The 14,372-nt window shown below is 55.4% G+C and overlaps 1 protein-coding gene across 7 annotated transcripts in view; it reads right to left on the bottom strand.

Moving 5' to 3' along the window:
- Positions 1–14,372, bottom strand: part of GDPD5 (glycerophosphodiester phosphodiesterase domain containing 5) — an 83,092-nt gene that overhangs the window by 35,091 nt on the left and 33,629 nt on the right. For 5 of the 7 annotated variants that reach the window (XM_059188734.1, XM_059188764.1, XM_059188727.1 and 2 more), the window contains one exon: positions 7,114–7,290. In XM_059188734.1, coding sequence (XP_059044717.1) covers positions 7,114–7,230 — 117 coding nt within the window. In that variant the 5' untranslated portion in view covers positions 7,231–7,290. Of the gene's footprint in view, positions 1–7,113; positions 7,291–8,651; positions 8,774–14,372 lie in introns of all 7 variants that reach the window. The other 2 variants (XM_059188747.1, XM_059188741.1) reach the window with 1 other exon arrangement.

Genomic DNA, 14,372 nt, shown 5'->3' with positions numbered 1-14,372 from the left:
TGTGCTCTCTCACAACACATGCACAACACATTAAATAAATAAAATTTATTATAGGTTTTGTCTTTGGTATTGTGTTTAAGAAAGGTAGCTCTGGGGTGCCTGGGTGGCTCAGTGGGTTAAGCCTCTGCCTTTAGCTCAGGTCATAGCCTCAGGGTCCTGGGATCCAGGCCCGCATCAGGCTCTCTGCTCAGCAGGGAGCCTACTTCCTCCTCTATCTCTGCTTGCTGCTCTGCCTCTCTCTCTGTGTCAAATAAATAAATAAAATCTTAAAAAAGAAAGAAAGAAAGAAAGGTAGCTTAAGTCTATATATCTGACTTGTATTTTATACTGGTAATTTCTTGGCTTCGTTGTTTACATTCAAATCTGTAATCTGCCCAGCTCTCTGTCCGCCTCTGTCTACGGCTCCACGTGGACGTATGCGTGCACACACAGAGAGAGGCTGGAAAGCCATTTCTCTCAAGTGTTAAGATTAGAATTCCTTCTACTTTACATCTTTCCAAGTCGTTTGAATTTCTTCAACAAATGTGTACTTCCTAAATAGAAAAGAGGAGTTTAAAAATAGAAAAAAAAAAAAAAACAATTTAATCCATCTGGAATGTATTTGGGTGTGAGGTAAGAGGCAGGGATCTAATTTTACTTCCACCAAATGGATGCCTCAGCTGTCCCTGCACGGTCTGTGAAGTCTGGCATCATTTCCGTGCTCATGATGTGCGCGCGCTGCTTCTAGGCTTTCTAGTCTGTCCCAGAGCAGCCCGTTCCCCATGGGTGGGTGCTGCCTGGCTGAGCTCTGCACCCTGTGCCTCCGCTGGGGTCCCCACTCTGATTTCAGGTCCTCGGCACCACATGGCCCTGCAGAGCCAAGAGAGAGGTTGAGGGGTGCCTACCCATGGAGTCTGCCCTCTTGCAGGCTAGGTCTCGGGCATGCCAGCTCTTCCAGTCATCCTCCTGTTTCACCCATGCCACGTGCCAAATAGGAGGACTGATGTACCAGAAAAGCCTGGGAGATGTCAGGTGGGAAGGGTGTGGAAGGCCCTGGCAGGATTACTCTGGCCCTGACCCAGGAGATCTGGGGGGGAGTGGGTGGCCTGGGGAGGTTTATAGCATTAGGGCCAAAGCAGGGAAAGGGATTAGAGTCCCCACCCACAGCCAGCTCCTGACAGCCTAAGAGGCCGGATTGATTTTTCTGGGCTACCGAGAGCCAGGCAATTAGGCCTCTGACTGCCCTTGCTTCTGCTGGGGACTGCTGAGAGCGGCTCATTAGGCGGGACGATGGAACCAGGCCTGGCCTGCAGCATCCCGCCTCCCCGCACACACCAGCCCACAGGGAGATGGGAGTGGGAGGGCTGGGGGACCTGAGGAGGGGTTACCCCAGGCTCTTAGAGGGCCCTGCTAGGGTGGCAGAGTGCCGGGTGCCAGCGCCCCCTATCATCTCCCACCCTGCTTGGGCTCCCTAAGCAGACACTCAAGATGGTCACAGAATGTTAGCCGCTTCCCCTGGAGTGCACACGGCCATGCCGCCACACTGCCGGGCACCCCGGGCACTGGCCGGGGAGGAGCTGGGTGGAGTGTCGGGGTTCCTGAAGGCCAAGACGGGTGTGGCTTTATTGCTGCAATAAGGAGGATGACACAAGGTCTTATCCCCACTCTATTTGTTTTATTATATTATTATTATTATTTTTTAAAGATTTTATTTATTTATTTGACAGACAGAGATCACAAGTAGGCAGAGATGCAGTCAGAGAAAGGAGGAAGCAGGCTCCCTGCAGAGAGCCTGATGTGGGGCTCGATCCCAGGACCCTGGGATCATGACCTGAGCTGAAGGCAGAGGCTTTAACCCACTGAGCCACCCAGGTGCCCCTATTTTATTTTTTTAAATCCCCATTTTAGGGATTTAGGGATCAGAAGGCACCCCTCTGACCTGCTGGGCACCTTTTCGCCAAAGCACCAGAAAAGGGAACAGGGAAGTTTATAGGGTGAACACGCTTTCACCAAGGTTGGGACAGCGGTCTCCCTTGTACAAGATGTGAGGGAGCACTGGTACCCCCTTGGGGCATATGACTCTGCACCTCCATCTAACCCATAAGAAAGCTGAGGCCCAGAGAGGGTCTGACCTGGCCTAGAGTCCCACACTAAGTCGCTGATGGAAGCAGGGTGGAGTTCAGGCCACAGGTCCCTGGCCAGGGATGCCCAAGTACTTTCAGCTGACTGCAGTGACACCCTGGAGCCTATGGCAAAGGCGGCTTTATCCAGGGAGCCCACCTTGTATTCCCGAGTAGGACACACTCTCCCCTGGAGGTCCACCTGGTAGGGCTAGGACAAAGAGGTGGGGACCCAGCTGGGGAAGTCTCCACCCCGGGGGCTCCTGCACACTGCCAGCAGGGTCCAGTCTCTGCTCCCAGGGTGGCCTGGGAGGTCCCACAGTGAAACCCACACCCTCATCTGCCAACCACAGCCAGGAGCACCAGAAGGCAGTATGCACCTGTCTACAAGTGTATGCTCGTCCCCTCCCAGACCACCCAATCCCCAAGAGCTCATCAGAGGCCTTGTCCTGGGTGCAGTCAGCAGGACGGCAGGCCTGGTCCCTAACTGGCTTCCTCACTACTCTTCCACTCCCCAGCTCCGTCATCCTGAGGCTCTGCCCCAAGACCTGGGCCCTGCTCCCACAACACTGAGTCCTTTAGGACACACAGAAAGTCACAGTCTATGGGGGCAGCCCAGGCCGGAGGTGCTACAAGAGCTCAGGGAAGTGGGCCTGGTTCTTTTTATGTTTAAGGAGATAACTCTTAGAGGAGTAGACATTTGCCACGAGCCACGCAAGGTAAAGAGAGAAGGGGCACTGCAAGCGACAGGGCAGCCTGAGTACAGGCCCAGTGCCATGAAGAGGTGAGGCCATCCTGGGAGGGGTTGGGTATGGGGGGGAAATGATGGACTTCCCCCAGCAGGGGTCTTCCTGAGTGGCTGCAGGGGCTCTGGTCAAAGGAGCTAGGCCACTGGGGGTGGGGAGACTTTGTTGTGTCCTGGACTCTGTTTCTGGACTCTGTGGGGACCACTCTCCCCTCCTGCCTCCCCCCACCTGCCCCGGGGAAACAGCATGCTTTCCCATTTCCATCTCTGGTCTCTGGAATAGCCTCACCCGGCTAGACTAGAAATCAGGCGATGGGAGGCATCACACAGGACTCCCTCAATCTCTTCCACAGATAGCTTTTTGATTACACCTTCCAAGCATCTCTAAAATCCCTCCCTTTGCCAGGAGCATGCTGCATATGCCTCCCCCAGGTGAGGCCTCAGCCCCGCTGTCTGGCTCCCTGCTCCTTTACCTCCCCTCCAGCGTCTCCGCGCACTCGCCACAACAGAACCAGACTGGTCCTCGCCCAGCCTGAGTCTAGCTGTGATCCCTCTGCCTGGGATGGGGAGCAGGCTCCCCAGCACAGCCTCAGGCTGCCACCACCTAGTGCCTAGCAACGACCTCCCTCCTCAGACAGAGCCACACGGAGGCCAGATTGCTCTCAGTTCCCAAGCACAAGAAGCTCTGGCACCCACAGCACCCCGTGCCTCGAACACTTCCCCATCTGGCTAGACAGGACTAACTCTCAGACAGCAGCTCAGGCCAGCTCTCCTGTCTGGGGTTTTCCTGGGCCTCAGCCGTGAGCACGCTGGGTGGCCTGGCTGTGTTGGTTCTTGTTGAGGAAATAGGAATTGGAATTGGTGCGTCCCAGACAAGATTGCTGGTGTGGAGCCCAAGGTGGGGGAGCACAGGCCTGGGGAGGCAAGCAGAGGGCCACACATGCCTGGCCTCCAACCCTGTGGCTTGAACAGATCACTTGTTCTTCCTGGAGCCCTCTCTGGGAGACAGAGGGGTCAAACGAGCTTAAAACAGCCTTCGAAAGGCAAATGCACTACAGAAATACAAGAGAGATGACAGCTGATGTCCGTCTCCTTCCTCATCTTGGGCTGGGAAGCTTCCCCAGGTGATTGACCTGAATGCCCCTCACTACATGAGAAGCTGGTTTGGACACTGTGCTGTCTCCCCGAGACACGCAGTCTTCACGGAGCCCTGGGGGACAGCCTGAGAACTGTCTTCTGTCCTACCCGGTCCTTAATTGGCAGTATTAGAGTAATGAGTCACAGACAACAACCAATTAATTATCTCCAGTTATAAAAAGCTTCACTTCCCCTTCCTAGCTGTCGAGTGAGCCAGCCTCCTGCTGCCGGCTCCTCCGCTCCCTAGGGGCTGGGGGCAGAAGAGGGCATTTCACCTCTCCCATTGGGTCCTCAGTTTCCTGTTCCCTTATGTGTCCAGTGTGTGTCCTGGGGCTGGGGGACAGTGAGAGCAAAGGCTCGGGAGAGGTGGGACTGCATAGGGCTGGGGGGACAGGAAGGAGACTGCCCCCATGGTCCATTCCAGTAGGGAGGGGCCCCTGTTCATCCCAGAACCTTGGAGGGCTCCCAGTCTGGCATTCAAGCCATGCCCACTCTTGCCCCACTTGTAGGGCTCCTGGTCCCATGCTCTTCCTCCCTTTGGCAACTTCCCAAATCCTCCTCCTGCCCCTCCTTTTTCCCCTTCTGGAAAGTTCTCACTTAATCACATACGCAAAACCTGCGTGTCCTCCCCTCCAGACTTCATCTTCCTGTGGTTCCTCTCATAAATCTATCCTGGACTCCAGGTGTGACGTGGCTTGAAGCCTCAAATTCTCCATCAGCATCACAGTAAAACCCACCCTACAGCAGAGAACAAACAGGGCAACTCATGTAAGCTCTTGCACCCCTGCATACAATAGGTACTCAATAAATGTTAACTGTTACTCTTGGGCTTTATTTCCCAGCCTGAGCAGGGCCATGATGAAAGGCTCCTGTGACTCACCACCAGTCTGTCGCCCCATTTCACAGATGGGGATCAGAGAGGTCTGGCTTCACAGAATAAATTGATTCAGGGCTTGTCTGAGTTGGGAGGTGCTAGGGAGGCTCCCTCAAGAGGACTTGAGGGGAGGCAGTGCCTGGGCAGGGGGAGGAGAGGGGTCAGCAAGGTCTTCACCAAGGGAAGGGGGGGATGAGAAGAGGCATAGGCAAAGGTGGAGCCCCTGCCCCTTCTGGGGGCCTTTCCTCCACTGCCTTGGCAATGCCCCTTCACACCCAGCCTGTGCCCCCAGAGCTCACTCCCGGGCCTGTCAGTTCAGCAAAGCTTACGGAACACCTGCTCAGCCCCAGCCCCGACTCTGAAACACCGGGTCACTATTCCCCTCCCTGTGTCGGGCCAGAGAGCCCAGCCCCCATCATGGTCTCCACCCGGGCATCTAAGGAGGGACTGGGAAGAAAGAGGATGGGAGAGAGAGAGAGAGAGAGGATGAGCAGCCTGAAGCTGGAACCCAGGAAGTGGGCGGGGAAGCGGAATGAGGTGGATGACAGGGAAGGAGGAGGAGGCTCATCTCAGCTGGGAGCTTCGGAGGGTCGCCTGAGGGGAGCTCACCCCAGTCGGCAGAGGCCCTGACCCCCAGAGCTGCCACAAAACCTCCTCGCAGCCAAGCTGGCCTGGGGCCTCCTGTAGCCCCTCCCACACTTGCTCCATCCCTGGCACCCCAGGTGCTGGCATTTGCAGACACAGCCCTGCTTGGGCTCCCAGTCAGCTCAAAACCGGCCTCAGCCAACCACTTCCTCCACCCTGGGCCCCGTGCAGGCCGCAGCAAGGACCTATCACTTCCTGACTCTGAAGCCTGGATAGGCCTGCCCTGGGCCCACAGAGGGCTGCGAGATGTCCTGGGGGCTCTGCCTTCCCCCAGCAGCTACTCTGATGAGGACGACAGCCAAGTTGCTCACTGCTGGGGAGCTCAGCCGTCCTCCTCCCTACGCGTCACTGCCCCAGGTCCAGATCACAGCTCTGCCCCCTCACTGGCATCCCTGGCTTCTGCTTCCCTGTGCACAACGGTGGCGATGACACCTAGCTCCAGGGCTTGGTGGGAGAAGCGAGAGGGGCTGCATCAGAGCTCAGCACTGTACCCAGCACAGACACCTGGGGCCAGCCGCCCACTGAACTCCTGCCTTTCCTGACTCAGGGAGGACCTCCTGCTGGCCCCTGTCCCTGGGACCTCTCCAGTGGCCTGGAGCAGGCCCTTGCCTCTGTTTGGCATGTCCTCTTCTCTGGGCTGGGAGTGGGGACGTGGTAATGTCAGACTGTGTGCTCACCAGGTAGCACTTGCTTCTTACCCTTTGGGGACTGTGAACCCAGGCTCCTGACTCAGGCCAGGGCTCTGTTGGTCCCCAGCACAGGCAGAAAAGGAAGGCAGGAAGGTAGACTAGCTTCCCCATGCTCCCCCAATCCAGAGAGCCCCCCTCCCCAGTGATTCTTGGCTGCTGACCTCAGCTGGGTCACCCACACCGTTGGCCACTCCAGCCTGTTTTAAGGCTGGCTAAATTTGGACCCTGGGTTCTTTGTTTAGACAAGCAGCAGAGAGGAGGAGAGCTGTTTTCCAGGCAGCAAATCTTTTAGATAAATACTATTTATCTCCCTCCCTTCCCTCTTGAAGGAGTTGGGTTCCTTCAGGGAAGAAACTAGATCCCGCGGCTAACAGTGCCCCAGGGACGGAAGCGTCAGCTCAGCTGAGGGTCTGGCCTGGGGTGCCGGCTGCCAGCTCGGACAGGCCTGTGGCTCAGGTGACGGTGCCCTGGTGCCAGCCCATGGCCCCGCCAGCTCCCAGGTTCCAGGATGGCCTGGCCTACCTCCTCACCCTCCCCTCCAGCCACCCGCCTGCCCACCTGCCTAGCTGCCAGGAAGCTGAAAACTTCTGCTCACCTTGGCAGGGGGCTGGTGGGGGCGAGAGCCCTTCCTCTTGGAGTGTCCCTCCTAGGTGCACCCCTTTCTGCCCAGACCTCAGGAGCAGCCCAGGTCCTGGGTGTCAGGGGAGAGTTCACTGGCTCCATCTGGGACAGGATGGCCTACTTCCCTGCCTGCCTAGTCAGGTAGATTCTGAAATGACCATGGGCCTATTTTAAAGAAGGAAAGATTGAAACCCAGAGAGGCATTGACTTGTCCGGAGTCCCATGGCAGAGTGACAGAGCTGAGAGCCTTCCCCCAGGCACTGCGGTGCCCCAGGTCCCCTGCCTGATCCCAGGGCAGCTTACCGGCGTGGTGTCATCGTGGGACCGCTGGTAGCGCTTCCAGCGGCAGCCGTAGATGCCCGTGAGGCAGGAGAGGCACAGCTGGGGCTCATAGTACTGGAGCGGCTGGTGTCTCACCATGCTCTTGCCTGCCGCCCCGGCGCCCGGCCCTCAGGCGCCCATGGAGGCCCCTGGCGGCTCCTGTGGGAGGAAGCACAGGCCTGTGAGGAAGGGGAGGTGCAGGGTCTTGGCACCAGACAGCCCAAATCGCTGCCACGCGGTTAGGTACCAGTCCCCGCCCAGGGCCCTGCCGTGAGGCCTATACAGCTGGAGGCCCGCACACTGGCAGCACCCCTGGGCTGGTCTCCCGCCCCTCACCCCAGACCCAGTCACTCCCAGCTGCACCTGCCCCGCACCTGTCTCTCCTTCCTGCGCCCAGAATGCCTTTCCCTTCGAGCTCCACAGGGCGCCATCATTCCCCTCCTCTCCTTAGGTCTTTGCTCAAATGTTCTTTCCTCAATCACGCTTTCCCAGGCCCCCTTCCTCGACCCCTTCCCAAAGCCCTCAGCCATCCTCAGCTTTATTTTCTCAGTCACGACCTCCGATGTACTTGGTCGAAAATAGGCCAGGCATGGAGTGACCCCGGTATGCCTCCTGTGGCAGGTGTTGTGTCCCGGAGCCGATGGATAACTGGACAAACTGAGGCTCGGGGAGAGAAAGGGACGGTGCCCGGCAAGCAGGCCAGTACCGGGCTGGGGCCAGTCCGAGAATCTGCTCTGGTCCACAGTGCTCACGGCTTTGGGTTCAGAGAATCCTGTTGTGGTTGCGGGAACAAGGAGAGTTGTCTTGAGGTTTGAGTCGCTGCCACCAGCAGCAACTGGCCCGGCCCTGCTTGGCACCCTGGAGATGCCTGCTGGGGGCTCTGCCACTCGAGGCTAGCCTCGGCCACATGGCCTCTGGCTCTGGTGCCTCACACACCCTGACGAGGGGCCTGGGGCTCAGAGAAGCCCAGTGATTTTCCCAAGGAGCCAGGACTCAACCCTGGGTCCGTGGGACTCCAGAGACTAGAGCCACATGGTATGTATGGGGTCCTGTCCTCGGTCTTGGGGACTATGTGAACAATGTGAACGCAACAGGCACACTGATGCCTTCAGGGCCCCACAGGGCCAGTGAGGGACAGACAAAGCCTCTCACTTGCACTAACTCTTCTAGTGACCTTGGGAAGAATTAGCTTTTTATCAAGATCAAATTCAGAAGCCAAAAAATTCACCCTTTTAAAGGGTACAATTCAGTATTTAGCATATTGTTTTTTGTGTAGTCACAAAGTTATACAACCATCACCACCAATTCCAAAGCATCTTCCTCATCCCAACAAAACAGCCAGACCCACTAGCACTCACCGCCCCTCCCCCTCTCCATAGCCCCTCTTCTTTTCCCCCAGACCATTAATGTACTTTCCGCATCTATGGATTTGCCATTTCTGGACTCCTCCTGTCATTGCAGTCATACAGTAGCAGCCCTTTGTGTCTGGCTTCGTTCATTTAATGGTTCTCGAGGCTCACCCTGTCGTAGCGGGAGTCAGTGCTGCCTTCCTCCTCAGGGGCTGCAGGACACTCAGTTGAACGGACAGACCATTTTACCCATTCATCGGCTGTGAGACCTCTAGGCTGTTACCACTTTCAAGCTGTCAGGAATAACACCGCTAATGAACAAGTTATCGTGTGAGCATGCTTTCCTCTCTTGCGTGCACATGCTTTGGAACAGAAGTGCCAGGTCATACGGCAACTTCATGTTTAACCTTCTGAAGAACGGCCAAGAGTCGTTTTCATAAAAACAGCAAAGCAGCGCACCATTTTACGTTCCCCACATATCGTCATTATCATCCCCATTCTCCAGATGGGAAATCTGAAGTGCAGAGAGGTTTAGCCATTTGCCAAAGGTCACACAGTAGAGCCTGTCAGTCTGGCTCCAGGGGCCTTGCTCTAACCTGGGAGTTGGTAAAATGTAACTCAGGCACCAGATCTGAGCGGCGGACTGTTTTTGTATAGCCTACATTCTAAGAGTGACTTTTCTCTATTTCTATAGTTCAGGGGCAAAAAAATAAAAAATAAAAAAAGAATCAAAACAAGAATATTTTGTGACACATGAAAATTATGGGAGAGTCAAGTTTCAGTGTCCATAAATAAAGCTTTATTGGCTGCGCCACATCATTCGTTTACATATTGTCTATGGCTGCTGCAACAGAAACTCTAGAGGGCAGTGGTTGTGACAGAGACTGAAGGGCCCACAAAGCCTAGAACTTACTGCCCAGCCCTTGATGGGGGCAGTCCGCTGACCCTGGCAGCCTCCGGGCTGGCCACAGCGGCTCATGAGCTGGTATTCTGGAGAGAAGAAAGGCAGGTTGTAGGCACTTAGCATTTTGCACGGAGGATCAGGATACACTTCCAGGAGGCAGCCAGCGGCTGAGGCCTGTCTCTAAGTGCCCCAGGGGCCTCACCAGAGGGGCAGGCTGGGCCTCAGGCCCACCCACTACTTCCACCTTGGCCTCACTCAGGGCCTCTACCTACCCTCATCCCCCCAACCCGCCCTCCACCAAATGCTCACCTCAGCACTGGGATTACAGCCTCAGCTTGGCAAAGGGGGTGGGGAATGCATTAGGGCTTTGCTGGGAATATCGACTGACTGACTCGGAGCCTCCTTATTGCTGGGAATTGTGTGATGTAGCCTCTGGGCCCGTGGCTCCCGGGGGAGGCCTGTGGACCACAGTGCAGCGGCCTGGGGCTCTGGGAGCCAAGACCAGCCCAGCACATAAGGGCAGTATGGATGGTGTGCGGCTGCAGTTTGGGGACTTAGGTCCCATGGGGTTGGGGACGGGGAGGGGCCATGGGGGGGTTGCTCTCAGCTCCGGAAGGAGTGTGTGTTCACAAATGTACTCCCACATTTGCAGCCTTGCAGAAGGGGTAGAAGGCCAAATCTTACCCCAAGACGAGGCCTCTACCGGTCAGATCAATCACATCTATCTCACCTTTGCTCTGTGGCTGGGGCCTCCGGGATTCTTCCCTGATGCTTGGTTTCTCAATCTGTAAAATGGTTAATGGCCTTTGCCAGGACTCCTACAGGAGACCAGATTACAGGGGGGGGGAGTGCCAGGAGGGCAAATGGCTGCAGGGACCAAGGTACAGCAGGTACCATGATCAGGGCATTCCGTGAACAGGAGCCCACACCTAAGCTCCCCTGTTCTCAACTGCCTCTCCCAGGACTACCAGAGCCCAGCAATGATTCCCACATGTCCTCGGCCCTCCCCTGCCCCACCCACCACACTGAGCCTTACAAGGCACAGGAATGGAAATTCCACTTCAGGTTAGGGAAGCAGAACTGCCTGCACTAGGCCTCAGCCCAGGGCTCAGCTGATCGTGGCTCTCAGAATCGCCTCCCCTCCCCGGCCCTGTAAGTGTTCACACTGTTCTTCATGGCTGGGGCATTCTGGGGAGGCAAGCCTCCTCTCTCTCCTCTGCATGTTCTCCTGGGACCTTTTCGTCCACTCCCGGGGCTTCAGTTACCAGGTGTGGACAAGCCAACTCAATCGTTCCCTCCTGACTGGGATAGCCAGTGACTCCTAGCTGCCTCCAGGGGTGTCCCCCAGGCCCTATAGACCCAGCACAGGCCACACTGACCTCCTTACCACCTCGACCTTTTTCTAACATCCCTCATAGTCTCTTCTCATGAGCCCCTTGGCCACTGGTCCGGCCCGAGTCTCATACCTCCGCTCGATAGGAAATCCTCTGGCCTCCTACGGGGGCCACACCCTACCAGTCTAAGGCCTGCCCTGTGGCCAGAGTGAGCTCTTTCACAGGCAAATGGCCAGGACCTGCCTCTGACTCTCCTAGCTTCACCTTCCAGAACTAGCTGTTCCTTCTGCTAATGAACACCTCCCCACACTTTGAGTCTCAGCTCAGATGTTAACCTTCTCCAGGGAGTCTGCCCTGAGCTCCAGGTTTGGTTAGAGGGCTTCCCAGCTTCCCATAGTCCTGAGTATCCCTCAGTCTTCCCCAGGCACCCTGGGCAAACACGGCTGACAGGCCTGCCTTCCCCATGGAATGGCCTGAGTTATGTCCATGTCCCCAGTGACCAGCCACAAGAGGGGGGGGGGCACTGGGGACCTTCCGGACTGGATTCCTGTGGGGGCCTGGAAGTTCTGCAAACAGAGGTGTGCTGTTCAGTCACTGAGCAGTCAGACATGCTCCCAGAGACCAGACTCTCCCCAGCCTCCCTAGGATACCTCCCCTTCCTGCCAGGGCTAATGACATTACTTAGGATTGATCGATTTCTCCAAGCAACCTCCAGGGCTGCTAATACCAGCCAAGTTCCTAAGAAATCCCTAGCTGGGACCTCCTCCTGGCTCTAGGATAAGAGAAAGCCCTCACCTCTAAGCCTGTTGTTCAAGGGCACCCCTCGGTCCAAAGTTCCATTTTCTGTCCAAATTCCTGGCCCCTGCCCTGAACTTTTATAGCCCCCTATTTTATACATGGAAGGGCCTGCAAGGGGTTGGGCCTGGGATGCAGTGAGCCCTTGCTAATGGAGCAGGAGCATGATACTGACACCTCCAGGCTCCTCTCTCATTGTGACATCTCGGGCACAGAACTGACCCTCGTTCCTATACTTCCCTCACATGACCACCACCCTCACTGTCCAGGACCATGCTGCCTGCAGCCCCCAAGCCTGTTCTCTCTCCTGAGAGTAGAAAGAATTTCAGGCCAGCTGTCGGTACCCTGGTTCCACCTTGGTCTTCAACTGACTTGCTGTGCAAGCATGGATGGCTCACTAGCTCTCTCTGAGCCTTACTTTACTTGCCTAAGAAATGGGGGACTAGATTGAATGACACCAAAAAGGACCCAGGGGCACCTGGGTGGCTCAGTCAGCTAAGTGTACGGTTCTTGATGTCAGCTCAGGTCATGATCTCAGGGTCATGAGATTGAGCTCTGCAGCGATCATCACGCTTGGCACGGAGTCGGCTTGAGATTCTCTCTCTGTCTCACTCTGCCCATCCCCCTGCACTCTTTCTAAGTACATCTTTTTTTTTTTTTTTTTTTAAAGATTTCATTTATTTATTTGACAGAGAGAAAGAGAAGGCACAAGCAGGGGGAGCAGCAGGCAGAAGAAGCAGCAGGCTCCGCTGAGCAGAGAGCCTGATATAGGGCTCTGTCCCAGGACCCTGGGATGATGGCCAGAGCTGAAGTTAGCCACTTAACCAATTGAGCCACCCAGGCGTCCCTCTAAATAAATCTTTAAATTTTTTTTTAAATGGGGCACCTGTGTGGCTCAGTGGTTTGAACCTCTGCCTTCGGCTTGGGTCATGATCTCACGGTCCTGGGATCGAGCCCCGCTTCGGGCTCTCTGCTCAGTAGGGAGCCTGCTTCCCCCTCTCTCTCTGCCTGCCTTTCTGCCTACTTGTGATCTCTCTCTGTCAAATAAATAAATAAAATCTTAAAAAAATTTTTTTTAATTCTTTTTAAAAAGGACCTAAGGCTGCAATAAAAAGGAACAAAACCTGGATATATGCTACAACAAGAATACATCTTGAAAACAGGGCTGAGTGAAAGAAGCTAGTCACAGAAAGTGACATGGATTATACCTGTGTCATCTCCTGATGACAATCTTCCCAAGTCAAGCTCCATGGCCTTCTTTTATGCATTGGAAACATGGGCCCTAGATGAATGGATGAACAAACCGCCCCCCCCCCGAGAACAGAATCAGTCTCAGTGACAGAGAGAAATGCACAATCGAGCCACATACATGCATGAAGAGATCTTAACAGCGTGTTATTCCGTGACAGAGGCCAGTCTGAGAAAAGACTACACAACTGCACGATTCCAACTCTGTGACACGCTGGAAAAGACAAAGCCATGGGAGCAGTAAAGAGAGCAGAGGTTGCCAGGGGTTGAGGGCGAGAGAAAGATTTTTAGGGCAATGACACGACTCCATACGATGCGTTAATAATGGGTGCATGTCATCAGACATTTGTCAAACCCCATAGAATGTCCCACAGCACAAGTGAACCCTGGTGGAAACTAGGACTTTGGTTAATGATACTGTGTCAGCATTGTCTCAGCAGTTGGAACGAACATACCACCCCAGCATAGGATGTCAATAAGGAGGGCATCTGCGGGGGGAGGGGAGAGTATAGAGCAGTTCTTTACTTTGTGATCGATTCTTCCGTAAACCTAAAAATGTTTCCCAAAGGCTATTAATTAAGTACCTGTGCATTCAATTTGATACCTATATCAGTCGGTTGATGAATAGACAGATAGGTAGGAGGGAGAGACTAAGTGACTCACTCAAGGCCAAACTGCTAACTGGGGAGGAGAGAAGATGTGAACCTATGACTGTCAAGTCTTTCCGTGGCCCCAGCCCCGGGTAGGAAGGTCTGCCCACATTCCTGCTGCCTTCCATGTCTGTGCCGGCCACGACGCCCAGCAAACTGCACATCAAAGGGCCAAGCCCAATATTTTGGTTGGCACCAGGGGAGCAGGGGCAGGGAATAGGGCTGAGAACCCAGGGGAGGAAAAGGGAAACCCCTGATGAGGAGGAGGAGACCTGAGCTTCTCCAGCGGCCTGCCAGGGCCTCGGGGAGGGAGGCGGGGCACATGAGTGCACAAGAAACAGCCCCCTTTCTCCTTGGCCACAGCTGCCCTCACTGGCCTCAACCCCAACCCAGCCTTGGGTGACCAGCAAGCTGGGTGGACCCCACAAGCCTCTGGCCTCAGCTTTCCTGTCTCGGGATACATGACACCAGATGACAGCCTTTTAACCACTTGTTTTCTCTTCAGCCTCCGGAGAAAACCAGAGACAGGGCAAGACAGGAAGGAGGGAAAGACAAACCCCATGGTCCTTGCCCAGTCTGAGAAGAGGCCCCTCCCTTCCCAAGAGTAACGCTGGGAGCCCTGACTAGAACAGTCAAAACAACGATGACAGCTGCAGGAAGGCCTGTGACATGGTTAGAGCCCCAGGCCAGGGCTGCCCCCGCCAACATGCCTCCACCATCTTTGACGAGGACCACGGTATAGGTAGTCACAGGCTTGGTAACTCACAGTGATTACCCCAACATTCTCCTAGAGTAAAACCTCAGGCATAAAAGGCACAGGGTTATGAGGACACCTCCCCATAGTGCTCAGGGAACACAGCCTCCCTGTGGTCCTTCCTCACTGCCTCTCGTCCATCGCCTGTGCCCAGCACAGGTGTACCTATCATGGCCTTTGCTCTGGGCCCCTCTGCCCATCTTCAAG

The sequence above is a fragment of the Mustela lutreola genome, chromosome 1 (genome assembly GCF_030435805.1).
Source record: "Mustela lutreola isolate mMusLut2 chromosome 1, mMusLut2.pri, whole genome shotgun sequence".
NCBI lineage: Eukaryota > Metazoa > Chordata > Mammalia > Carnivora > Mustelidae > Mustela > Mustela lutreola.
The sequence above is the reverse complement of the archived record's forward strand: the minus strand, read 5'-3'. Positions and strand labels throughout refer to the sequence as shown.